The 27028-nt window shown below is 29.0% G+C and overlaps 2 protein-coding genes across 4 annotated transcripts in view; one reads left to right on the forward strand and one right to left on the reverse strand.

Moving 5' to 3' along the window:
- LOC103572256 (ras GTPase-activating protein 1) overlaps nucleotides 1–10833 on the reverse strand; it is a 72126-nt gene extending 61293 nt beyond the window's left edge. For both annotated transcript variants that reach the window (XM_014440173.2, XM_014440172.2), the window contains exon 1: nucleotides 10441–10833. In XM_014440173.2, the coding sequence (XP_014295659.1) occupies nucleotides 10441–10488 (48 nt within the window). In that variant the 5' untranslated portion in view covers nucleotides 10489–10833. The remainder of the gene's footprint in view (nucleotides 1–10440) is intronic.
- A 988-nt stretch (nucleotides 10834–11821) lies between these two features.
- On the forward strand, nucleotides 11822–24423 carry LOC103572257 (nuclear autoantigenic sperm protein). 2 transcript variants are annotated; one of them, XM_008550780.3, is made up of 2 exons: nucleotides 11822–11995; nucleotides 22769–24423. In XM_008550780.3, exon 2 carries the CDS (start codon nucleotides 22769–22771, stop codon nucleotides 23966–23968), a length of 1200 nt encoding a protein of 399 aa, XP_008549002.1. In that variant the 5' UTR covers nucleotides 11822–11995; the 3' UTR covers nucleotides 23969–24423. The 2 variants fall into 2 exon arrangements, with proteins under 2 accessions (XP_008549002.1, XP_053596454.1); XM_053740479.1 differs by lacking the exon at nucleotides 11822–11995 and adding an exon at nucleotides 12175–12538.
- Nucleotides 24424–27028: the final 2605 nt, after the last annotated feature.

A 27028-nucleotide genomic window follows, 5' to 3' on the forward strand; every position in this document is an offset into this window, starting at 1 on the left:
ATTTTTAATCCTACAAGTCTTTGTTAAAATGACGATGTTTGATAGTAAAAAATGTAACCTACAAAGATTTTTGAAAGTTTTATTCACGATTATGTTCAATAAAATAAATGTATTCATGTAGAAATTAATGTAAGTGATCAAAATGAGGATTTAAATTAGTTTTGACTCAGATCGGAGCTTAAATGAATACATAAAATATCCGAGTAAAATGTTAGAAACAGTGTTTTTTCAATTGTGTTATTGATAATATGATTTAAACTGAAAAAAGGATTGTATTACGTTAAGTGATGATCGAAAGAAACCATAAAGACGAAAAGTTGGTATGATTTTGAACACATCTCAGTACATTATATTACGATTTATCCGGGAAAGATGATATAAAATGTCATTTTTTAAACTTTTTGACGCCGATATCTTTCGAAGTAATCAACCGATTTCAAAGTTCAATGTAGCAATTGACGTGTTTCACTGAATTCTAGAGCTGGTTAAAATTTGAAATTGAAAGGTTCAGCCGTTTCGGAGATATTTGAAAAAACCCGTTTTTTAGCATTTCTTTCTCCCACGATATTTCTCGACGAATTAACTGATTGAGATACAATTCAATTTTTGAATGGATCCCTAGTGGATCCGAATAACGGAAAATGACCGTATTTTACCGCAAAATAACATAATTAACGGCAAATGCCGTATTTTACGGTAATGCATCTGAATATCGTAAATTACGGTACTTTTGCCGTAAAATACCGCAGTATTGCCGCAAAATTTACGGCGAATCGCCGCAATTTTATCGTAAATTTGCCGCAAAATACGGTACTTTGCGGTTATTTATGGTAAATTGTGATAATTTACTGTAATTTGGATCTGCTAGGGATTGATCAAGTGGTTTCTGAGAAAGTTCAGAAAAACTAAAAAAATTTTCTTTGTTTTCTGTATTTCTTAATTAATTTAGAGTATATTTATTTGAATGATCTAAAGTTCACAGGAAAGTTGATAGCTAACACGCTCTTTCGATTGTCGCAGAAATCAGTTAAATCGGTTGATTAGTTAAAAAATTATAGAGCGTCCACACACATACATAGATACTCACCCACACAATACACACATGCATACAGAAACTCGGTCATCATTCTGAAAATTGTCAGAATAGCTTCGTGGGACCTTAAAACGACGACATCTGATGGAATTTTGATTTTCGAAAATCGGGGTGAAAATAATAATTTCCTGAATTTTACGAAAATCATCGATTTTCTTAGCGGGAAGTGAAATAGTATATTACACACTTAGGGAGCGAAGTCGGATATTCCAAACCAAGTGTATAATTGCCTACCCAAGACGAAGGCGAGAGTGGCAAACAAGTGGATTGGGACGTCCGACCTTCCTCCATGATGAGTATACGATTTTTCTCCAGAACTGACCTAAAAGTTTAAATTTTTGCCTCTGTTTGGGAGAAGAATAGTGTATACACTAATTTTTATCATTTGTTTTCTCATAAAAGAAAAGAATGACTGTCTTTCCTCTAAAAAAAGTAGTCTAGTCAACAAGTGCCTTTTTGACGAAAACCTGTTCAAGACCACCGAAAATTATGATTAAGGTCTCATTCGATTCGAAATGGCACCTATAAAAAATGTTAAAGTGGAAATTTAGGACCGGCAAAAATTGTAAAAGTTATAAACAATTTAGTAAAAAAAAAAAAAAAGTGGTTTGGTTTTTTGGAAATATTTCAAAAACTATTTGAGATATCCAAAATCTGAAAAAAGATTCTTAAAGAGCAGGAAATGTCCTAAAAAAGTCCTACCTCTCCGAACTGTACCGGCAATATTTATAATTTTAATTTAGCGGTGAAAATGGGACTAAAAACGGGTAGTAGCGCGTGCACGCATGTCGATCGAATCAATAGCGTGATCAAAAAAAATAATTGCGCGCGCGCGTGTGTGTGTGTGTGTGTGTGTGTGTATGTAAAATTTTCATCTTTATAATGAATTAACCGATTTATTTAGTTCTTGCGAAAATCAGAAGAGCTTATCAGCCTTAATCTTTCCTATAAATTTCAAATCATTTGTTTCGATAAATTGAGAAAATAACAGTTTAAAAAAATCATCATACGAATACATGTCTGTGCTCAAGAATAAACTCCTCTTCTTCATTGAATCTAACATGTACAAGCTTTAGAACTCTACCAAATTCGGATATGCCGAAAAAATATCTAAAGCATACCTGGTATTTAAGTATGGTTTCAGTATAATTCTAAAAGTATACTCAAATAATACTCATCCATACTAATAATTTAGGTATGTTTTTGAACCATTTATACCGAAATTATACTGAAATAAAAAAAAGAAAAATTTCTCAGATATCCATAGATTCAATGCATTTAAGTATGTTAGCTGAATAATTTATGTATTTTTTGAAATAAATGATTTTAAAAAAGTACTAGTAGACTGAGGTTTCGAACTTGGAACCTATTCCTTGAGAGTCTCGTGAAGTAATCTTGACGCTGCCAGGTCTTGACGAATTGAACAATTTTGTTCTTATTTATGGTCTGTTTTTTTTTTAATATGCATTATGTTTGTCTCAACTATCCTGTTTTGAAAATCTCATAGAATCCAATAGATTGTCATACATTCCTATAGAGCTTTTGTGAGAATGAATGAGTTCTATGAGATGTGCTATAGTTAAGTATAGGACCTTATACATACAGCAATAAGAATCTATCGAATTTTTTAAGCAGGTTATCTATTTTGTTATTGCAATATAATCAAATAAATAATGAATTAATAGTAATAGTATGTCTATCAAACATAAACGGAAATATTTCCTTTAGAACTTAAATTTTTCTTTTCGTAAAAAAAAAAATAGAATACGTTAATAATTAAATCAATAGGTAAATTATTATAAAAATAATTATTTGAACTATTTTACTACTAAAAAGTATTATAATGCTAAATGCTCAAGTAAAATAATATTTTTATAATTTTTCGTATATTCAATAAATTTATTCACTTCAAACTTCAAAGAAAAAGTTTTTTTTTTCACAGGTGAAGACTTATATAGAAAGATATAGTGCTCATCATCTCTGATTTTAGTATAAATCGTGCTTATAACAGGTATTTTTTAGTAGTGTTTAAGTATGAAAAATTCAAAAATATACCTAAAACGAGATAATTTCAGTATAATCTGAGTATATATTAGGTATAATCCTTAAAACAAACTGAAATTTTAATTAATTTCTACGATACCGGAAATGAACCCAAATGAAACTTAAATTTTCGGTAGAAACAAATTCGCTAGAGAAATCACATAAAATTTTTTGTGCAAACTTATTCGCTCCGTGCGCGACTGGAGCACCAAGCAATGAATGAACTAATAGTCTACTTCCCCTAGTACTAAACTTAGTGGCCAAAAATTGCCGTAGTCAAAAAAAAAGTTGAATAAAATGGAGAAAAATCTGATGAATCTTCCGGTACAAAAACGTAGCAAAAAAGTTCTAATTTTTTTTGGTATCAACAAAAACGTTTGGCAAGTAAGGTCTCAGTCGACTTTAACGGAATACTGGATAAAGATTTTCCTCATGCAGTTAATGAATTTAATCAACACAAAAAATTCTAGCCTAACAGCTTCCGTTTGTACCGACCTGGTCTGCGCATCTCCATAGTGGGGAGAAGTTGCGCGCGTCATTACGATTTATTTAAAATGCCAAGTGCGTGAACTATTTTATTTTAGGCGATTATTTATTCTAATTTCATAAATTCAATTAATTAATTATAAATATTTGTTACAATTGATAAAATTATTAAAAAATTTTTGTGGATCCTGATGTTAACTATGAAATATAGGGTAAAGGTACCGTTTTTGGCCACTTTAGAGTCAGTTTTGGCCACTTGAAAATATAAAATGATTTGAAAAAAACGCAATGACGTAATTAATTTTTTTAATGTATTCAAAGATACTTTTATCATACTAATCCAATGGAATTTGTTTTAAATATATTTTCATCGATTAAAAAAAAGTATCAGATGGTTCTACCCTAAAATAAGTAGCAAGCAAATTAGAAAAATAATTCTCAGATATTTTTACGAATATTAAAATTGTAATTTGGAATTAAGGTAGTAATTAAATATCTCATTAAATTCTTATAAGCTTAACCGCTAGATTATTTATAATATTTAAAACTTAACATTTTTTCTTTTATTTATTATATCTGTTTCTCTCTGAAACATTTTTCGCCAATTATTTTTGCTTCCAATACTTTTCTTATTATTATGATTATTATTATTAATAGTATATGCTTGTAATTACTTTAATAAAATAATCATAAAGCATCGATTATTTTTCCATCTTAAATGAGTTTTTTCTATGTTTAATTTATAACTTTTTTGAATTTAGTTTTTTTTTTAAGTTAAATTTATAATATTAGTTAATAAAATTCGTTTAGTTTATAACAAAACCAATAAAGTCAAATACGTAACAGATTAGTACATTTAACTTTTATTCATTCGTGACAAGAGTAAAACATTTTACGAACTAGCATTTTTAATTTAAATATAAACTTGTTTATATAAATTCTGTATAGTTAGCAAGAATTGTACATCAATTTTTAATAAGGTATTATTAATAAAATTCAATTATTAACCAAAAAAAATATTGACATAGGAATGTAGTCAGACATCGACAAGATTTTTGGATTTTAAATAAATTAAATATCATGATAAAAATATTGAGTAAATTTGTATTTATAGTTTTTATGATTTTGTGGATGTACATACATCCAATTTTCATTAAAAATAATAATACTTATTGTTAAAAATAAACCATTAACTATTTTATATTTATGTCTGCAATCTTCAATGTCATAAAAATAATATCTATTTTCTCAAATATAAACTTAACTTAGCAGCCATCTTATTTAAAACACAAATAATACAAAGTGCAAATATTATTTCATTATTATTACATTTACTAACTACACAGAAAGAAAATTATGGGAAGTTTTGCTATGCATTATAAGAATAGTTCCTATACCAATATGAGAACCATTCCCATAATGGTATAGGAACCATCCCTATAATATTGTAAAGTTTCTTTTTGCAAAAGTATAGAAATTTTCCTCATGGTATGGAGAGATTCAAATGAAGCTTCTTTGATGCTAAATTTGTATTGAAACACTAAATTAAGCTTAAAATTACCCTTACTATACAGGGATAACTTTCATGCACGAATAGACATAGATATAGATGTAGACTTGCTTTTATTAGTCCAGTCAAATAAACCTGATGAACGGAAGCAGGCCTGATTTTTTGAGGTAAGCTTCGGAACATGGTTACAAAACCTATAACAAATATAGTCCACTTAATATACTCTTAAGCGTTGTAGGGGGAAATTAACTACTGGATTTTTTTTTATTGATAATGTCTAAAAAAAAATCCGTAGATTACGAAAATAATAATGAAAAAGCTCAATTCGGCCGCGTTTTTTAAATAAATAATAAAATAACAATAGGGAAGCCGAGCCATCGTGTATTTTCATAAAAAAAACTTCTATCTATTCGTGTAAAACCCTATGATGACTGGTATTAAATTAAAGGACGATAAATTCTAAATAAGAAAAATCAAAAACCAATCTCCTGGGGCTTATTATTTTCGCGAAAAAAATTAATTAAAAAAAAAACAAAATAATTAGTTGTTTACATTTTATCACGCTGTCAGTAACAGAGCTGCAGAAACTGAGCTAGAGGGCGCGTGCAAGCCCGAGCTCAGTGGTTGTCATCTACTGCAATTTAAAATGTTCTCACCATTCTGTGTTATGGAAAATAATTTTTTTTATTTATTTATTAATTTAATTTGATTCCAAAAAATTAAATTAATAAATAATAAAAAAAATAATTTCACGCGAGTATTATTATTATCATGTTAATAAATGAAGAAAATGAATAAAAAAAATACTTTCTACTTACAGTTCTACGATCGTTATAATACTTAGACGTCAATCAAATTTTAAATTTATAATTTACAGATAAGAATAAAATATTCATTAAAAATAATGAACTTACAGAAATGTGAAATTAAAAGTTTGGCATGCGCTATTTCCAAAACAATGTTTAATAATTGATAATTGAATAATAATATAATTAATAGTGAAAGGATAAAAAATTGAACATTTTATTTATTATAAATTTTATTTATTATTAGAAGGAAAGAAATTAAATTAATAAATAAAAAAAAAAAAATTATTTTCCATAACACAGAATGGTGAGAACATTTTAAATTGCAGTAGATGACAACCACTGAGCTCGGGCTTGCACGCGCCTTCTAGCTCAGTTTCTGCAGCTCTGTTACCGACAGCGTGATAAAATGTAAACAACTAATTATTTTGTTTTTTTAATTAATTTTTTTTCACGAAAATAATAAGCCCCAGGAGATTGGTTTTTGACTTTTCTCATTCGGAATTTATCGTCCTTTAATTTAATACCAGTCATCACAGGGTTTTACATTAATAGATAGTTTTTTTTATGAAAATACACGGTGGCTTCCCTATTGTTATTTTATTATTTATTTAAAAAACGCGGCCAGAAAGAACTTTCTTATTATTATTTTCGTAATCTACGGATTTTTTACATATTATCAATAAAAAAAAATCCAGTAATTCATTTCCCCCTACAACGCTTAAGAGTATATTAAGTGGACTAATAATCAAGGTAAAATTTCAATTAAACAAGTGAAAAAAAAAAATAAAAAACACTTCTAATTAGCGTTTTATCGAAGAATTAAGTAAATTTCGGCGAAAAGTGCTATATAAAAGTTGTAGACAAAAAAATATAAAAAATTATGAGTATCCTCAGTTTCATTATACTTTGGTAGTAAAGGTAACAGAGCACCTGAAAGTTTAAATGGAAAGAATCATACGTAAAAGCCCCGTTGCTCTACACTTTTGGTAAATAGTACATAAATATATGTCTACACCGTAGCAAAGGAAAGTTACGCGTGCGTAGTATTATAGAAACAGCAATATAGACCACACTATTCCCACTTATATTTATATTTTCGGGGCCTAAAAACTACACCACGTGTTGATATGTTTATGTCTAGTAAAATTTAAGTCAGAGGTTCAAATGCTAATAGAATTTTCGTCAATTTCTCGTCTGGAAGGAGATATACATATGCATTTTAATAACCAGAGGTTTTTGAGTTCTGGATTACGAAAATCAAGTTTATTTTGTTTAAACCTAAAATGTACAATATGAGAACAATGCAGTTGAATCAAATTTTAGATATATAATAGCTTTTTCGCAAGAAAAGTTTTTTAAAATGATTCATTAAAATAAAAAAAAAAATATACAATCGATTAAATTAATAGTGATTAACAATGAAAAATAACACTATTAAATTAAGATTAAGATTGAAAAATGAAATATTTGGTCTTTTCGCGTTCAAAAAAATTATATTTCACTATATTTTTAGCAACGTGAGCTTCGAAGAATGATAATGTGAATTTTGGAGCGATAAAAAAATTTTATGCTATTCAAAATTGAGAAATATCATGATTTTCAGACAGTGTAATTTTTGGATGCGAATATTCGAACCGTGGACCTCACGATTGAAAGTTTAACCCGCTACCCGTTGACCTAAGAGATTCACTTGAAAGGCAAGTCTTGGATGAATTATTTTTCTTTTCTTGATTTTCGTAATCCACAACTCAAAATACGATTGCAAAAACCCCTGGCTTTTAAGATGCATATGTATATCTCCTTCCAGACGAGAAATTGACGAAAATTCTATTAGCATTTGAACCTCTGACTTGAATTTTACTAGACATAAACATATCAACACGTGGTGTAGTTTTTAGGCCCCGAAAATATAAATATAAGTGGGAATAGTGTGGTCTATATTGCTGTTTCTATAATACTACGCACGCGTAACTTTCTTTTGCTACGGTGTAGAGATATGTTTATGTACTTTTTACCAAAAGTGTAGAGCAACGGGGCTTTTACGTATGATTCTTTCCATTTAAACTTTCAGGTGCTCTGTTACCTTTACTACCAGAGTATAATGAAACTGAGAATACTCATAATTTTCTATATTTTTTTCTCTACAACTTTTATATAGCACTTTTCGCCAAAATTTACTTAATTCTTCGATAAAACGCTAATTAGAAGTGTTTTTTATTTTTTTTTTTCACTTGCCTAATTGAAATTTTACCTTGATTATTTGGAATATGTTTTGTAATCATGTTCCGAAGCTTACCTCGAAAAATCAGACCTGGATGGACCTGTTTCCGTTTATCAGGTCTATTTGACTGGACTATTATATTGACTAATATTTCTGTGTATTGTAAAAGTGATTTCGACACTTTTCTTTAATTTAATAAATTAATATTTTCATGATAGTATGGGAACCATTCCCATAATATTATAGGAATCATTCCCATAATGGTATACGAACTATTCCCATAATATTATGGAAACCATTCCTATAATATTATGGAAATAGTTCTCATACAATTATACCCCAGTGAACACATGACCTTATTTTGACGTCATACGTAGGTCGTAGAAATGTCACGACATATTATGTAAATTTGATGTCAATCTTACGTTCTACATGACTTTAATATGATGTAAAAACTTGACATCATATTGATGTAAGCATGACTCTTGTATGACGTCACAGTTATGATTTACGTGTTACGTACGCTTGACATAAAATCTACATCACATTGTTACGTAGTAATAAAGTCATTATTGTATATCATAATGACGTAATTTTAAAATCGTACATTTATGTCAGTAGCAAAGCCACGGTTATACGCTATATGGATGTCACTTTTAAATCATATCTTTACATCAGTGACAAGTCAGTATTTTACGCAGGGCTGATGTAATTTCTGAGTCGTAGTGTTTTTATCATCTATTTATTAGAATAAAACAATCATAGAATGAATTTTCAAAAATGTGTAAAAATAAAAACTAAATGTCGAATATTCTTGGGGCCAAAGTAATCGATAAACTCGATAATATATTTCAGACGTTTTAGATTAAAACATTAGCGTGAGCATAAAAAAATTAACTTTATTCTTTTAAATAATATACCAAAAATACTATTGAGGATGACAAAGAAAATGTAGCGACAGTTTGAACTCTTTTGATATTAAGATTGTTAAGTTTAGTATCGCAATTTTTCAATCGATTAAATTTCATACAATTTTGTGGAATTATTTAATGTTTCGCAAAATTTTATATAAGATTTTTTAAATTTCACATCACAACAGAAAATTAAAAAATTTGAAGAAACTTAATAAAATTTTGTATAATTTTTTATAGTTATCATTTATGTTCATGGAGTTTTCTTAAATTTGGTAAAAATCCATCACAAAAACTTATGAACTCTGTCTTTACCGGCATTTCACTCTAAATACATCAATTAAGCACAAGACTTGAGCTCTCGTGATATGACCAGTGAGCAACTAAAATTATCATCTTTTTAACAAAATTGTTATATATGGATAAAATAAATTTTTATTTTTTACATAATTAAAAAAAAAATAAGTAAATGAATAAAATGGTTTAAATACGTATGAAGAAATGTCGAACACATAGAAATGTAAATTTTCTTAATTAGTGTTTAAAAATATCAATTAACTGTCAATAAAAAAAAACCTATCAATTGTTTGATGTCTGTGATTTGCAGTGTTACTTTTATGATTGAAATAGAAGTTATGGTAGTACTTTTCCGTTCTTACTCCAGCTATCTGTTTTTTTCTTTGATTTTGGTTCCATGAAGCAACCGGAAATTTATAAAATCTACAATCGTTTTTTCTGCTTGTAAGTTTGCAGTCAGAAAAACAACAACTTTAATGGCTCATTTTATTTTTTTTAATTGAAAAATAAATTTAATTAACACGTGTACTTGATACGCTAAAAGAATAAATTATCCTCCTCAAGTACCGACATTATCCGTAGCTCACGCTGGCATCGATTTAGTTTCCCCTACCATGACTTCGCATGGAGCGAATAAAACACCTCTTAGTTTAGAGCTAAACTCAATAGAAATAAATGTCAATGTCAACAGTGTTCGATTTTACATTCAACTTATATCAATATCGAACACTAAAAATGTGTCATAATGACAAATGTATACAATGCTGTTAAAAACTGTATACTCAAATAAAAATATTTTGAATAATACCACTTTTATACAAATTTCATATCCCTTTATTAATGAAAATAGAAATTGTAAATTAATTAAAAAAAGTTCAATACGAAACATGTTATAATCGCTATATATACATGAGCACGCGCGCGTGTGTGTGTTGTGTATGTAAGCTTTTATATCTTTTTGCCTTAAATTTATTTTTTATTCACTTCTTTTCATGTTTCAAATAAAAATGTATACTCCAAACGTCCGAATAGTAAATTGTAAACATTACAAGCAATAACAATAACTATACCTTAGCATTATTCGATACGCTAGGGCCTCCACGCACAAATTCTGCCATTCTTGAAACAATTCTTTATAAAAATATGTATAACGTAGAAAACTTTACACTCTTTCGCAACCACCATTCATTGCATGAAGATATTTAGAATACCATTATTTGAGAGTCAACATTAATTTTACATAGTAAAATACAAAAAATATAAGGCTGTTATCATTAATCATTTTGCACACTAGAAATGTAACATCAGACATTCACATTTAGCCTACTCTAAATCACCAATACATTAGGTAAAATATAAGATCAAACCAGATTATTACTTTGAATGTAAGGGCCAAAGGCAACTTGCAAAACTACATGACTAGAGTGCGGTATTTTTTCGTTGTACAGTTAGTTGCCCTAATAGCACAGTTTGCATTAGCAAAAGTTTACTTAACAAAAGTTTCTGAGTTTTTCGTGAAATGTCCGTCAACTTCGGACTTTTCCGTTTTTGACGATAATTTGTATACAACTTGCTATACAATTTGACGTAAATTTACGCCCCGAATTAGAGGGCAAATTTATTTCAAAAGTTATATACAAACTATCGTCAAAAACGGAAAAGCCCAAAGTTCTAGTAAAAAAAGTTATCTCTGAATTGAGGAAAAATTAACCGTGAATTTTTCTTTCCAACTTTTGCTGTCAACTTGTCAGCAAATCCGGGTAGCAAATTTCTTTAATTCCAATTATCAAATTACTGTTAATTTCAAGCAAAAGTGGCTCTAATAGGGTACGGTCTGAATTTGGCTACAATATGCTGTCAACTTAACAACAACTTTTTTTGCTGAAGCATTTTTCTACAACTTTCGACCAGCCATGATGTCAGAAATAATACTTACAATTTGACAGAAAGTTTTTAGGAAAGCTTGCCACAATTAATTGAACATCATCCTGATAGCCCCATTTTAAATATAATTGTTCAGCAAATTCTGTGCTGCTCAGCAAATGTAGTGAAACATTCTCGGCTAACTTAACGACAAATTTCTGGCAAGCCTTAACTGGATACCTGCGTGTAAATTGATGCAAATTAACTGCCGTCATTTGAATGTAATTTGACAGAAAAACTTGCCGTCAATTTCAAATGAAACTTTCTATCAACTTAACGTTATTATCTAACAGTAACACTTGTAGAGAAATTGAACTCAAGTTACAGACAATTTACTGTCAATTTAAAGGTAACTGTTTGCTTTCCAACACTTTCCTTTAAATTGGCTTCAGAATACGGCAGTAACTTGAAGTTAATTTGTGGTTAAGGTTGCTATCAGGGTAACTTTTTACAGTCAACTTGCGTCAGATGACAGCCATTTCTTTCTGTCAACTTACAGTCAGTCAAAGTGGCTATCAGAGTGTGCTCTATATTTTTTACACCATACCATACTCCTGTCAAGTGTTGAAAAGTCGTCTAAGGGTAGCAGGTATTTGATGTAAAATTGAAATAAAATTTTGCAGAGCAACCCTTATCCTTTCTCATTTCGGAACATTCCCGAATGATATTCCTCGGTAAACAACTATATTCAAATTATTAAAGGTAATATTTATAATTTTTAATATTGTTATCACTTTTTTTAAAAATTGGTGGACTTACAATTCACAGTATTTTTTTTGAAACATTTTTAGATTGTTTTGAATTTCGAGTTCATCTATTTACTTCGTTCTTTTCTTCTATTCATTTAATATTTCATTCATTAAATATTCTTAGCTCGTTGTTTAGAAAACTAAATCACTGATCGAGTGATATCCGGGTTTGATGATAGTAATTTGTCTTATATTCTGAATTAAAAATATTTACAAATAGTGAGTAATTAATTATTGTGAAATCAGCAGACTGCTTATGATTTTAAAAATTTCAAATAATCGAATTCTACTTCATTAGAAAATATACACAAACATTTTAACAAGTCCTTCCGAAGCAATTTTTCACATTAATTTCTATTTATTCGAAATTCGTAGGTTGCAAATGGAAAAATAATCGATTTTCCCTTATTTTCCTACCATTGTAATTATTATTTATTTGATGTATTATCAGAAATTAGCGAATAATAATTTGAATTTTTCAAGTTTTTATTTGTAGGTTAGTATATTTTATATTTCATTAAAGACCTCATAGTTTTTAATCAAAGAATTGTTTGACACTCCAATATAGCAATAATTGTTTATCATACAACTATTAATATTCATAATGATACTGAAGTCAGCCGACGTCGAATAGTTTATGAATTTTTTTACAAACGGAAAATTATAAAAAAAAAAAAAAACACATTTTAGAAAATTGCATCTGTAGTTTTTTTAATTTTTTACATGTGCATATTTTTAGTTTTTTTTTTTTTTTTTTTTTTTTTTTAAATTGTTAACGAAAATCCGAAAATTGTTAATTGTCTGCTAACTTTAGAATCATTTATTCATAATGATAAAGAAATTCTAAAATTAATTTTTATGTTATTTGTTACTGTAATTTAAATCGAACTTGAATTTGTTACGATGTTATTTATCAATTCACAAGTAAATTTAAAGACTCGAAATTTAAAATTTAATGAACCGATTGTATTGCAGAATTTTCAGTAATTAATATTTGAATTTTTAATCAAACGTTACTAAAAAGTGTAAGTAGCAAACAACTGGCAATTCTTCCATAAACAATACAGGATACATTCTGAAATTCACCTCGAGTTGCTGTCGCCAATGCTGCTAGTATGGTCTATAGTTATTTGGGGCGCATTTCAGAGTGTAACATTAATAATATTAACAAAAAATATCTGTTGTAAGAATTTTTCAAGTTTTAAATGTCCATATTTAAATCAATGTTTCTAATTATATGTTATTTGTTACAACAAAAAAATTTCAATTCTTTGCTATTTTCATTATCGTGTATTATCAGTTTTTCGTTTAGATAACAAGGTAGCTACAAGCCGAGAAAACCGAGAATCATACTATTTTACTGTGAGGTCACCCATCCAATTAATGTCCCACGTCGATGCTGCTTAACTTTGGTTATCGCTGGATCGTAGTCTGATCCTCTAGTCTGTTATACACTTATAATGAAGAAACGTTTATGACATTACTTAACTCAAATAGTCAAATTGATACATCCTGCGTAAATAATGCACCCAATGATGAATTTGGTTTTGTACATAAATTAGAATAGAATTCATTAGATACATATAATCAAATCTATTTATCCATAAGCTTATAAATATTCATATATAAATTGATATCGATTTATACTTTTAAATTGATGCCGAAACCTTTGAAGATTTTCCAAGTATTAGGGATTTGAGTTGATTGATAGTTGACAAAATAAAAATTTTATAACATTGATATTAAAAAATTGTCATATTATGTAATATACATATGGGGCATTCCACGCCGAATCGACCACTTTTGACCCCGACCCCTTTTGATTTGGCTGAAAATTTTTTTTCCTTTTCTACCCCATTAAAATCATTTTTTAGGGAATTTTTAAATTTTTTTACCCAACCCAAAAAAAGTTATGAGTTTTTCAAAACTAAGGCTTTTATTTTTTTAAATAGCTATAACTTCTTCCAAAATTGACTAATAGGGACGTCTTTTTTTTCAAAATTTTTGTCTTTGAATGTACTTTTCAGAAAAAAATACAAAAAAATTTTAAGATCATAAACTCTATGAAATCTTTGGCTTTTTTGAGACAAACCGCCATTTTCTTGAAGTTCGCCATTTTTTATTTTTTTTTTTTAATTTCTCAAAAAAAAACTTCAATAACTCTGCAATTTTCCTCGCCAATCCCAGAGTGGACGGACTATTCCTTCTATTTTTTTTTATCAATTGAAAAAAAAATTTTTGCCCAGTTGGGCTTATTTTACAAAACATCACTCTGGAAATTTTTGAGAATTTCTCGACGACTTCAGAGTTTGAAAAATTGAGACGAAAAAATTAATTGAAACTGGTAATCCTCGAAAGAATTTGGATTTTTTTTTAAAAAGTGTGAAAAAAAATAGAAGATACCTACAAATAATTTTATTGTAATTTTTTTTGAAAACTACACCAGAAAACAAAGAATGAAAAAAAAAAAAAATTGCCCTCTGGTTTATTTTTGACCAAGTCACAGGCTTTTGAAATAGCGATGTGCGTTAGATTTATTTTTCGAAAGCCGTATATATATATATTAGGGTACTTCGTTTGAAACGACTGTTTTTTTTTCTGGTCCATCGACGAAATAATGTCCTAGACATGTGAAAAAAAATTCTCACCAAAGATGAGCTTTTAATTTTAATTTAAAGTACTCGCTAAATGAATTTGAAATTTTCCCATTTAATTGACATGTAAATTTCAATTTTTTTAACTTCCCGCTAAGAAAATTGCAAATTTTCAAAAATTCGGTAAGTTGGTGGTTTTAGTCTGATTTCCAAAAATGGAATTTCTAAGAGATCTTGACGTTTTGAGGTTCTCGGAACCCTGACTAATTTCACGATGATGTCCGAGTGTATGTATGTATGTATTAGGGTGTCCGTTATTTACCAAACTGAATTTTTTTTTATCGACGCCCCCTAAATTTTTCGTTTATGGCCTAAAAAAAATTATCAGACCCATATAAGCCCTTAATATTTATATTAAACCATGCCCCAAAGACAATACATTTCCCATTTAAATAACATGGGGTTTCGGCGCGTTTCACATTTAATTTTTCTTCTCCTAAGCTAGTTAATCTACAGATATCAGAGATACATATTTTTGTAGGAAATTGAACATTCTACAAAAAAGGTCTCTTATGGTTTTTCGATAAATTTACTGCTTTAAAAGTTATTCAAAGTTAAAGATAACTTATAGTTAATTTTTGATTTTTTTACTCTAACCGCAAAATTATCATTATTTCTGTAAAAGTAAATGGTTTATTGCGAAAAATCTTCAATTTTAACTGTGTTATTGGAAAAATTACCGTCAAAAATTCAGATAACTAAAGAATAATATGAGTGACGTGTTGAGTGAATTACAAAATTTTTCAATTAAACGGAAAAAATATGACAGATAAAAAAAATTTTTTTACATATTCATCAACACTCTATTTCATTAAATATTTTTTGGTGGAATTTGGAAATTTTCGTTTGAAAATTGTTAAACACCTACAAATAGTCATTGATAATGCAGAAAGAGCTGTAAAATTGACTGAAGAATATATTAATACTTTAGCCAAGAACGAAGATCGAAAACCATATGCCACCCGGGTCAAAAATAAAACTTGATTTAGACTTGGTTTACCAAATCGAAATTCGGAGCTGTTTTTCACAAGAGAAACTCGACTTTTTTTACAAAGATTAAAAATACATTGAGTTTTCGCCTTGGTTTAGACTTAATTGGCTTACTTAGTCACGATTGAAGACGAAAAAGTTGCAATCAAGTCGAAACTGACTTGATGTAGACTCATTCGACTTGAATTATACGGCGAAAAAGTCAAAACTAAGGTGAAATAATTTTTATATACTGAGGCGAAAGAAAGGCGAATAAATAACATTTTTTCGACTTGGTTTAGCAAGTCAAAAGTAAGGTGAATGATTATCGTGTTTAAAGTTAAGACGAATAAGTTCAAACTAAGACCAGAAAATACAAATAAGTTGAATCTAAAACGAAAAAAGTTCAAAAGTTGAAAAAAATTAAATTTAAGTCGAAAAAGTCGAGATCTTATCGAAAAATCGTCGGCAAATCGATAACTTCGAAAGAAAATAAGGTGAAGTGAGCCTGAATCAATTTTTATTTTTGACCCAGATGTTCAAATCGTACAGTAACTTTTTCTATAACAAGTTAGAATTAAAGATTTTTCGCAATAAACAATTTACTTTTAATGAAATAATGATAATTTTGCGGTCAAAGTGAAAAAATCAAAAATTAACTATAAGTTTATCTTTAACTTTGAATAACTTTTAAACCAATAAATTTATCGGAAAACCATAAGAGACCTTTTTTGTAGAGTGTTCAATTTCCTACAAAAATATGTATCTCTGATATCTGTAGATTAACTAACTTGGGAGAAAAAAAATTAAATGTAAAACGCGCCGAAACCCCATGTTATTTAAATGGGAAATGTATTGTCTTTGGGGCACGGTTTAATATGAATATTAAGGGCTTATATGGGTCTGATAATTTTTTTTAGGCCATAAACGAAAAATTTAGGGGGCGTCGCTAAAAAAAAATCAGTTTGGTAAATAACGGACACCCTAGTATGTATGTACGTCCGTACGTACGTATGTAAATATCTATAACTTTTGCACGGATGAACCGATTTTGATCTTCAAGGTGTCATTCGACGCGGCTTGCGAATATCTTGAAGCTGAAAAAATTAAACTTAATCGGTACGGCCTGTTCAGAGATATTCCAAAAATAAACTTTTTTCTAAAATGTTTCTTTTGGATAACTTTTATGTTCTCGATGAATTGATTCCAAAATCAACTGGGCTCTGAAGCTTCATAAGCCGCGTCGAATGCCACCTCAAACATCAAAATCGGTCAATTCTTTCAAGAGAAACAGTTGTCGAAAGAATAAAAAAAAAAAAAATTTTTAGTATTTTGAAAATTTCTCAAAAACGACTCGATAAATCCATTTCAAAATTTGATCAGTTGTAGAACTCAATAAAACGCGTCGATGGCCACCTTGAACGTCTCAATCGGTTTATTCATTCGAGAGATATCGTTTGAGAATAAATGGTAAAAAACGTTTTTTTTTTTTTTTTTTTTTTCGAAAACAAAGGCATACAAAAGTATTTTCGAGCTCGAAGAGCTCGAAAATGTATCTACTATACTTTTTCGAGCTCCAGGAGCTCAAAAACAACGGGAAGTTGTAGGGCTGGCCCGCAAGGTCAACTGACAGACCGATTTTTTTTATGAGCTTGACATTAAAATGAAAATTACTAGAAAACAATGGGGAGTCCAAAAAAACTTTGTGGGTAATAATTTGTAGGAAATAAAAATGTCTATAAAAAAGATGCAACAATATTTTGTGATAAAACTGATAGTTTCGCCGGAAAAGCAAAAAGATCTCAAAATTTAATATAAATTCAAATTCAACCTCAGATAACTTTTGAATAAATGGATTTATAAAAAAATGATAAGTGATTTTTTCTGTAGAGCATTCAATTCCCTAAAAAAAATAAGCCTGCTGATTTTTTCTATGATGCATCGTTAGCTAATAATAAAAATCAGAAGACGAAAAAAAAAAATTTTCCATGTTATTCTTATGGAAAATAGAAATGTGGAACCTCTTAATGTTAATAACAAGAGTTCTTATTTTAACAGGCGTCTTTTTGTATCTACATGAAACTTTTGAACCTGTTTCGGAGAAGAAAAAAAAATTTGTTTTTTTTTTTTAATCACCCTAATATATATATGGGGCATTCCACGCCAAATCGGACGGTTTACGAATTTTAATTTTTAATTTCCGTTATTTTTTAGTACTAATTAAAAAACTCATCCTCTTAAATTATAAGATTTTTTTGATCATTGGTTCAAAAGATATGAAATTTTCAAAAAACCGCTCTTTTCATGGTTTTTTGCTCATAATTTATTGAAAAATATTTTGAATAAAAAAAAACTCAATGAATAAAAAAGTTTCGTTATTCTATATACTTTTAGAAAAAAAATACAAATAATTTTTTAGAAAAATTTTTCTGCGTTATTTTTGAATTTTAAAACTTTAAAGTCGTTTTCTGAAAATCATGCGTATTTTGATTTTTCTGAAAAATTGTGTCAACAAACTACTATCCATTCCACAACTTCTCAGGTTGTTCCGGTCGTGAGACCTCCGTGGCTACTTTTTTTTTTGATTATTGAAAATTTAAAAAAATTTTTTTCCCTTTAAATTATTTTCCGTACTGATTTTTGACACTGTGCACTTGTTTTTCTTACATATTCAAAATTGATTTCGATATTTTTTTATTCTTAGTAAGGATTTAAAAGCAGTAAGCAAAAGTTAATGCTATTTATGAGCAGTTATAAAAAATGTTTTGATTTATTAAGAAGCAACTATTTCGAAGCAAAAGAAACATTAGATTTGCTATATAATTCAGCTAAGACCATAACAGGAGCTCAAAAATATCATATAATTATTCGAAAAAGCGACGGAGCTATATCAACTAAGGAATACTCTAGTTCTTAAAACAATCGTTAATGTAAAATTTTTAAAAGAACACGGAAATGATTAAAAACGTTTGTAACACAGTTTCGTCGCTTTTTCGAATAATTATATGATATTTTTGAGCTCCTGTAATTGTCTTAGCTGAATTATATAGCAAATCTAATGTTTCTTTTGCTTCGAAATAGTTGCTTCTCAATAAATCAAAACATTTATTATAACTGCTCACAAATAGCATTAACTTTTGCTTACTGCTTTTAAAACTCTACTAAGAATAAAAAAATATCGAAATCTTCATTTTTAATATGTAAGAAAAACAAGTGTACAGTGTCAAAAATCGGTACGAACAATAATTTAAAGCGAAAAAAAATTTTTTTAATTTTCAATATTCGAAAAAAAAAGTAACCACGGAGGTTCCACGACCGGAACAACCTGAGAAGTTGTGGAATAGATAGTAGTTTGTTGACACAAATTTTCAAAAAAATTAAAATACGCATGATTTTCAGAAAACGACTTTAAAGTTTTAAAACTCAAAAATAACGCAGAAAAATTTTTCTAAAAAATTATTTTTTTTTTTTTTCTAAAAGTATATGGAATAACGAAATTTTTTTATTCATTGAGTCTTTTTATTTAATATATTTTTTAATAAGTTATGAGCAAAAAACCATGAAAAGAGCGGTTTTTTGAACATTTCATATCTTTTGAACCAATGATCAAAAAAATCTCATAACTAAAGAGGATGAGTTTTTTGACTAGAACTAAAAAATAACGGAAATTAAAAATTTAAATTCTTAAAACCGTCCGATTTGGCGTGGAATGCCCCATATATAGTTTCTATACACAAATAGTTTCTCACGGCGGCTAGATTTAAGGCGGACACAGAGAGAGTCAAATCTGTAAATAAAATCTACGACCAAATCGAGCATAATGGTATGAGTGGGGAGACTGTATTACCCGGAAATATAACCCCCTACAGGCCTGAAAGCGGGCACTTTCAGAGAGTCGACTGTATTTCTTTTATTGTTTAGACGTTTTAAACATACCTGTACGCCCTATGATTATAACTCGTCTTTTTATACATTTTAGTATGTATGTATATTTTTGTCATATCAACCGCGGAAGTTGAATTTTCGAGTAACATGCAGAGGGCGCAAACTATACGATTTCTGGCAATCTATAGTTTAGTTATCTCTCCTAGAACTAGTATCGAAAAGTAACTTCTCTCTCTCTCTCTCTATCTGTCTCTACATTCTTACACGACTACTACAATACGCTATAGATGAATCGAATTATTTTTTAATTCGACAAACGTCCGCTAGGTAGAACTTTCAAATTAACTAAACAGTAATCAAATATTTTTGACTGTTTCTCTCACAAATTCAACTTCCGCCGTCGATATGATAAAAAATTTTGTTCGATACTTTATGCTCAAAGGTAGGAACCCTGACAAACTTGAAGTGCAGACACGCGTTTGAGGCTATGGATACATTCTCATCAAGACCTCGTACTCTATCCGGTCTTGCTAAGAATGCGCCCATAGCCTCAAACTCGTGACGTCACTTCAAGCCGTCAGAATCCCTACCGTTCCGCATACGTATCGAAAATAACTATTTCGTATTTTAGCATGTGAGTATACACAAACATTAACCAGACTTCAAATGTAATATCAATAACTCGGTCTATACATATAACCACGCTCACTCAAAGCTAGTTTGTCAATCCGAGATTTTAGTAATACGTAATTAAATTAGTTTAGTCGTACATGTATATATAAATGGGTCATTCCACCAAATAAAGTTATTTTTACGGGGCGACCCTTGTCGATTTGATTTAAACTTTGTAGAGTCTTTCCATCTATTGAAAAAAAAATTCTCTGAAAATTTGAGCCTTTAATATGCAGCAGTTTCAAAGTTATGATTTTTTGAATTTTTTAAAAATGTTTGTTTTCAACTTTTTCATTAATTTTTTGAAGGAAAAATATTTTTTAAAAAATGAGCACATAACGGTATTTCGTAGGAAAAATTCTCAGCTTTCCAACAAAAATATCCATTTTTTATTTTAAGTTACAGAAGACCCTTTAAAATTCGTTTAAAATAGAAAAAACGATTTTTATGACCGTGCGTCGCTTGATACATCTAATTTGATATTTTTTTCTGAAAGCTGAGACTTTTCCACAAAATATATAATTTTCACGATGTGCATATTTTTTGTTTGAACAAAATCAATAATTATTTAAATACAAGTCATTGATTTTATAGTTTTATCAAACTGTAATAGTTTCTTGTGTGGCAAGAGATGAAATAAAACGATATCAGACGAGAATGAAATAGGCTGCCCAAGCCATAGGCAAAAGCTGACAATAACTGCAATCTGAAGTCGTGTTTCATCTCGTGTTACTATTTTTTCATGATTATCTACATTGAAAATTAGTTTCAGTGGCAGCAGCCAGTTAGAATTAAGTTAATTTAAGATCGATGGTGTGATCAACCATAAGTCTACTCGTAGCTTATGATTTGCAATTTATAATTAATCAGGAACCATAAATACTATTCAATATTTACACAAATTTTTATAAACCTTGATGACAAAGTTAGAACTGTCATTAAGAGAGATAATATCAATAGCCTGAAATCATTTTTGAACAAAACCCAAGAATCAAAATTCAAATCACTAATTCCTAAACTTGAAGCTTTGATGCTGGTATCACGAAAAATAGTTTTATAATTTTTGTTGTCAGAGCTTTACTGCCGATACATACTAGAAAACATATCCTCACACCGCAAGATTTATGCATCCGGGCTATTCAAAATTTTACCAACGTTGATTTCACTTTTATAACCAACGCTTATTAAAAGAAACGATTCAAAACGATTGGAAAAAAAAATTTTAATACTTTTTAATGCTTTTGAATACTTTGAATACTTTTTAATCACCCTTTTTATGGGCATTTAACATTACAAATTGTTTCGAATCGTTTCTTTTAATCAAGGAATAATGACTTTTATAGAAAATAAATGTTTTAGACGTACGATACTTAGAGTCAAATACAGTGAAAGAAACACAAGCAGTACATCCTGTCTCATCTATTGTTGATAGCCAAGGATATACTTGTGTTAAAAAAGTATCAAGATCCTCAAACAAGTTAAGAATTAAAGTTTTTTAATCATACAAAGTTCATCTTTCATTTAAGAGAATGAAACAGGTGATTTTTAAATGAACCGTTTTCATAGATAAAGGTCCAAAAAATGAAATAAAATATTTCATTCGATGCATAAAGTTATTATTTATCGAATGAAATGCTTCCGGTTTGGAAATTTCAGTTTATACCTGAAAACGGCTCATTTGAAATTTCCATTTGCTAATGTAAGTGCAACAAGGACCGTTTCGTTTGTTCACATGTGTGTGAGAAAGAGAATAGATGGCAAACCTTCTTAATTTTGCTCAAACAAAAAATATGCACATCGTGAAAATTATATATTTTGTGGAAAAAAGTCTCAGCTTTCAGAAAAAAATATCAAATTAGATGTATCAAGCGCCGCACGGTCATAAAAATCGTTTTTTCTATTTTAAACGAATTTTAAAGGGTCTTCTGTAACTTAAAATAAAAAAAGGATATTTTTGTTGGAAAGCTGAGAATTTTTCCTACGAAAAACTGTTATGTGCTCATTTTTTTAAAAATATTTTTTCCTTCAAAACAATTAATGAAAAAGTTGAAAACAAACATTTTTAAAAAATTCAAAAAATCATAACTTTGAAACCGCTGCATATTAAAGGCTTAAATTTTCAGAGAATTTTTATTTAAATGTATAGAAATACTCCACAAAGTTTAAATCAAATCGACGAGGGTCGCCCCGTAAAAATAACTTTATTTGGTGGAATGACCCAAATATGTAAGTATATTAACAATATTCAAATTGCGGATTAAGAATCTCGAATTGAAAAACTTACCTTCAAAAAATGGTTCAACTCTATTAAAAATGAATAAAGGTCGGCCTCGTTTTAAACTAAGAGCGAGGTAACAAAAAATCAGCAATGCTAAAAATTTTCGAAAAATCTACCTTCCATCCTGGCTGCCAGATGGCATTTTTAAATCACAAATTTCTTTTGTGGTTTAGTACCAATAATCGTCCCGGTTTCGATGTAAATTTTATAATTACTGACATTTGTATGATGCATTTAATGTAAGATTTAAATGTTTGTATCTTTTCAGATGACTAATATTACAGAAAGCTCTTCATATCCAGATGCTAACACAGCTATATCGCATGGAAAACGTCACCTTCTAGTTCGAGATTATACAGCAGCTGTAACTGCCTTTGCACAAGGGCTAGAAATGTTGTCACAACAGTACGGTGAGAAAGGCGATGAATTAGGTGAGCCATATCTTCTTTATGGCCGTGCTTTACTAGGATTAGCACGAGAAGAAGCTGGAATATTAGGAGGTGGTGTACCCGGTAATGAAGAAGGAGATGATGTTGACAGTGAAGAAGACAATGGTGATGAGGAAAAATTAAATAGTACTGAGAGTAAAAATCTTGGAAGTGTAAAATCAGAAAATACTACATCTGAGAGTTTAAGCAACAAGTCGGTCGAAAAAGAAACAATACTGATACCCGGTTCGAGCAAAGAAACAGTACCAAATATCGATGAGACAGACAGCGTATCATTGAAAAATGAAGCAAATGGTGAAAACTCGAGTAAAGAAGATGATGATGATGATGATGACGAGTCTGGACATGGAATTGATTTGCAAGTCGCTTGGGAAGTTCTTGAGCTTGCTAAAATTGTTTTTCATAAACGCGGATCATCGGGTTCCAAAAATCTTGCTGAAACGTACAGACTGTTAGGTGAAGTAGCAATGGAAAGTGGCAATCACGAAATTGCAGTTGCTGATCTTGAACAAGCTTTAAAAATACTGAGCACTGTTGAGTCCTTTGAAGCAAGAGTAATGGCAGAACTTCACTATCAATTAGGTCTTGCGTATTCATTACTTAACGATTTTGATTTAAGTATTGAGCAATTTGATAAAGCCACGAGTTTATTAGAACTTAAAATCAAAGAATTGGAAAATTCAGAAGAATTGCCTGAATCGGACGATCCATTTTACACAGTTGAAAACGAAATCAAGGAGCTGAAAGAATTATTGCCAGCAATTCAAGAAAAAATCACAGACATGAATGATTTCAAACAAGAGGCTTACAAACGTCTTATTGAAAGAGTAAAAAACGACGTTACTAGTGGCTCCATTAATACTGCAAGTACGAGCTCCACACCAATGAGTACCTCAGGAAATTCCATTTCTGCGAACGAAAGCAAGCCTGTTCGCGATATCTCGCATCTCGTACGTAAAAAACGTAAAAGTGATGAAGCAATATTGCAGAATACATCACCTGTCAAGAAAAAGTATTAATGTAACATGGCAAGTTTCGAAAAATTTAATAATGTGTGTGATGAAGTCCGTAGGATCTTCAATAGTTATTTCTTTGTATTTAATCTGTTGAAATTGAATATTTAAATACAATAATTATTTTTCTATAAAGCAATTATACATAAGATACTAAATTTCACTTTTTTCATTACTCAGTTAAAACTGTAAATATTGAGAAAATCAAAATAACCGTGATTTAGAAAAAATTGAAATAATCATTATTAACAACCATTATTTTATATGTTGAGCTGTTTAAACTATCTTAATGATAGTCATTGTAGTTCCAAGAAGGATAATATTATTACTTTCAACTACTTACTTTTCAAGATTTCAAATGTAAACAATTATAAATTCAGTTAAAGAATTAATTGCTCAAGCAATGAATTGATCTTGTAATTCGTATGATAATAGATGAATAAATAACCATAAAGCCTTGAGTAGTGTAATGTTTTTTTCAATTGTTTATAGTTCTGTCACGTTTTCACTGCACGATGTTGATGTTCAGCTCAGCTAGATTCGTATTATTTCTAGGTATTGGTAGTCTAGTCAACAAGTGCCTTTTTAACAAAAACCTGTTCAAGACCACCGAAAATTATGATTAAGGTCTCATTCGATTCGAAATGGCATCTATAAAAAATGTTGAAGTGGAAATTTGGGGCCGGCAAAAATTGTAAAAGTTATAAACAATTTAGTAAAAAAAAAAACGTGGTTTGGTTTTTTGGAAATATTTCAAAAACTATTTGAGTCCTACCCCCCCCCCCCCCCCCCCCCCGAACTGTACCGACAATATTTATAATTTTAATTTAACGATGAAAATGAGACTGAAAACGGGTAGTGGCGCGTGCACGCATGCCGATCAAATCAATAGCGTAATAAAAAAAAATAATTTTGACCGATAAAATTTAGCAAAATATGAATATTAAAGAACAAAAAAAATCGGTACTTTCTAAACATAAGAATGAACAGTGATCCGCCTAAAAAAAATTTTTACCGCAATTTTTTAGTTCACTATGCTTTTGTTAATTAGTTAACTTTTACCTGTTGAAAGTTTACATAAAAACCCTGATTATTTTAAAACTAAAAACCTGAAATTTTTTTACTTCTTGGAGCTATTCTTGAAAGGGTTGAGAAAAGATCGCCGTTGGAAAAATTAAAAAATTTTGATTTTTCACTTTTTTATTAACAATCGAAAACATTGAAAAATTATAAACGTAAATAAAGCAATCGATAAAATTTTTTTTTTTTTTCATTGTTTTGGTTAATTTGTTTTTTTATTGTTAGAAACTACATAACAATCATTTTTTTTTAATTTTTACTGGCATTGTTTAAATATTTGTTATAAACAAATGCATCGTTAATAAGATTTTTAAAAATTTTCGTTTGGGAATCTGATCCTTAATGGAAATAATGATTTTTAAGAAGAAAATCGTTTCTTAAAAAAATTTTTTTATTGTTGAAAAACACATTTGCTAATTAACAATATTTTTTTGTTGCTTAATATCAATATCAAGGAACCATTTTTTTTTAAATCATTATTTTCCATGTTCTCTTATGTTATGAAAAAAAATTTTTTTTTTATTAATTTTTCATTTGTTTATTAAACAAACAATTTGTTGTAAACAAATGAATTCTTATGCTATATTTTTTTTTAAATACTAAAAACGACCATGTGTTTTTATTATTGGAAAAATTTTTTTTCTATTTTTTATATAATTTTTAAAATTATTGAACACTTGGACTTGTCGCTACCTTACTATTTTTCTTCATTGTTATTAAAATAACTTATAGACTATTGAAGATACGACTTGAACAATTCAAGGCTTTATTATTCTCCGTTAATCATTGAACAAATTAAGCTTTTAACCGAAGCTCTAACTCGATTGTTTAATAATTTTTTTACTATTATTTATATAAATACTTTGAAATAAATCTTTCTGGGACGTTTCAGTTCAAATATCTTATAAACTATTGGGAATACGATAAGAACACTTCAAGTCATTTTTATTCTTCATTGGTCAATAAACAAATTGATCTTTTGACCGAATCTCTAACTCAATTATTCAATGAATTATATAAAATAGTAATTTATTTATGTATGTGCTTTTTTTTATAATTTATTGAATAATGTTATCATTTATCATTGTTTTCGATTGTTAATAAAAAAATGAAAAATCAAAATTTTTTAATTTTTCCGAAGGCGATCTTTTCTCGACCCTTTCAAGAATAGCTCCAAGAAGTAAAAAAAATTTCAGGTTTTTAGTTTTAAAATAATCAAGGTTTTTATGTAAACTTTCAACAGGTAAAAGTTAACTAATTAACAAAAGCATAGTTAACTAAAAAATTGTGGTAAAAATTTTTTTTAGGCGGATTACTGTTCATTCATATGTTTAGAAAGTACCGAATTTTTTTTATTCTTTAATATTCATATTTTATCAGTCAAAATTATTTTTTTTGATCACGCTATTGATTCGATCGACATGCGTGCACGCGCACTACCCGTTTTTAGTCCCATTTTCAACGTTAAATTAAAATTATAAATATTGTCAGTACAGTTGGGGGGGGGGGGGGGGTAGGACTTATTTTTAAGAAATTTCCTGCTCTTTAAGAATCTTTTTTTCAGATTTTGGATATCTCAAATAGTTTTTGAAATATTTCCAAAAAAATCAAACTACTTTTTTTTTTTTGTACTAAATTGTTTATAACTTTTACAATTTTTGCCGGCCCCAAATTTCCACTTCAACATTTTTTATAGATGCCATTTCGAATCGAATGAGACCTCAATCATAATTTTCGGTGGTCTTGAACAGGTTTTCGTTAAAAAGGCACTTGTTGACTAGTCTATGGGTTTTCGACAGCAAATCACCTCACGGTGTCCTGAAACAACTGACTATTTAGATATTATTTATAATAATAACTTCATTTAAAATAATAGCTATAGAATTTAGAAGTTGAAAGTATAGACCTGTGATATAAGGGTCATTCTCAGTTAAGACGTCAATCGCTTATTGATAAAACGCGGCACGATAAAAAATTTGAAAATTT

The sequence above is a fragment of the Microplitis demolitor genome, chromosome 7, assembly GCF_026212275.2.
Source record: "Microplitis demolitor isolate Queensland-Clemson2020A chromosome 7, iyMicDemo2.1a, whole genome shotgun sequence".
NCBI lineage: Eukaryota > Metazoa > Arthropoda > Insecta > Hymenoptera > Braconidae > Microplitis > Microplitis demolitor.

What these genes read in the sequence shown, in the direction of transcription:
- LOC103572257 (XM_008550780.3), top strand. Translation starts at nt 22,769, where the DNA reads ATGACTAATATTACAGAAAGCTCTTCATATCCAGATGCTAACACAGCT.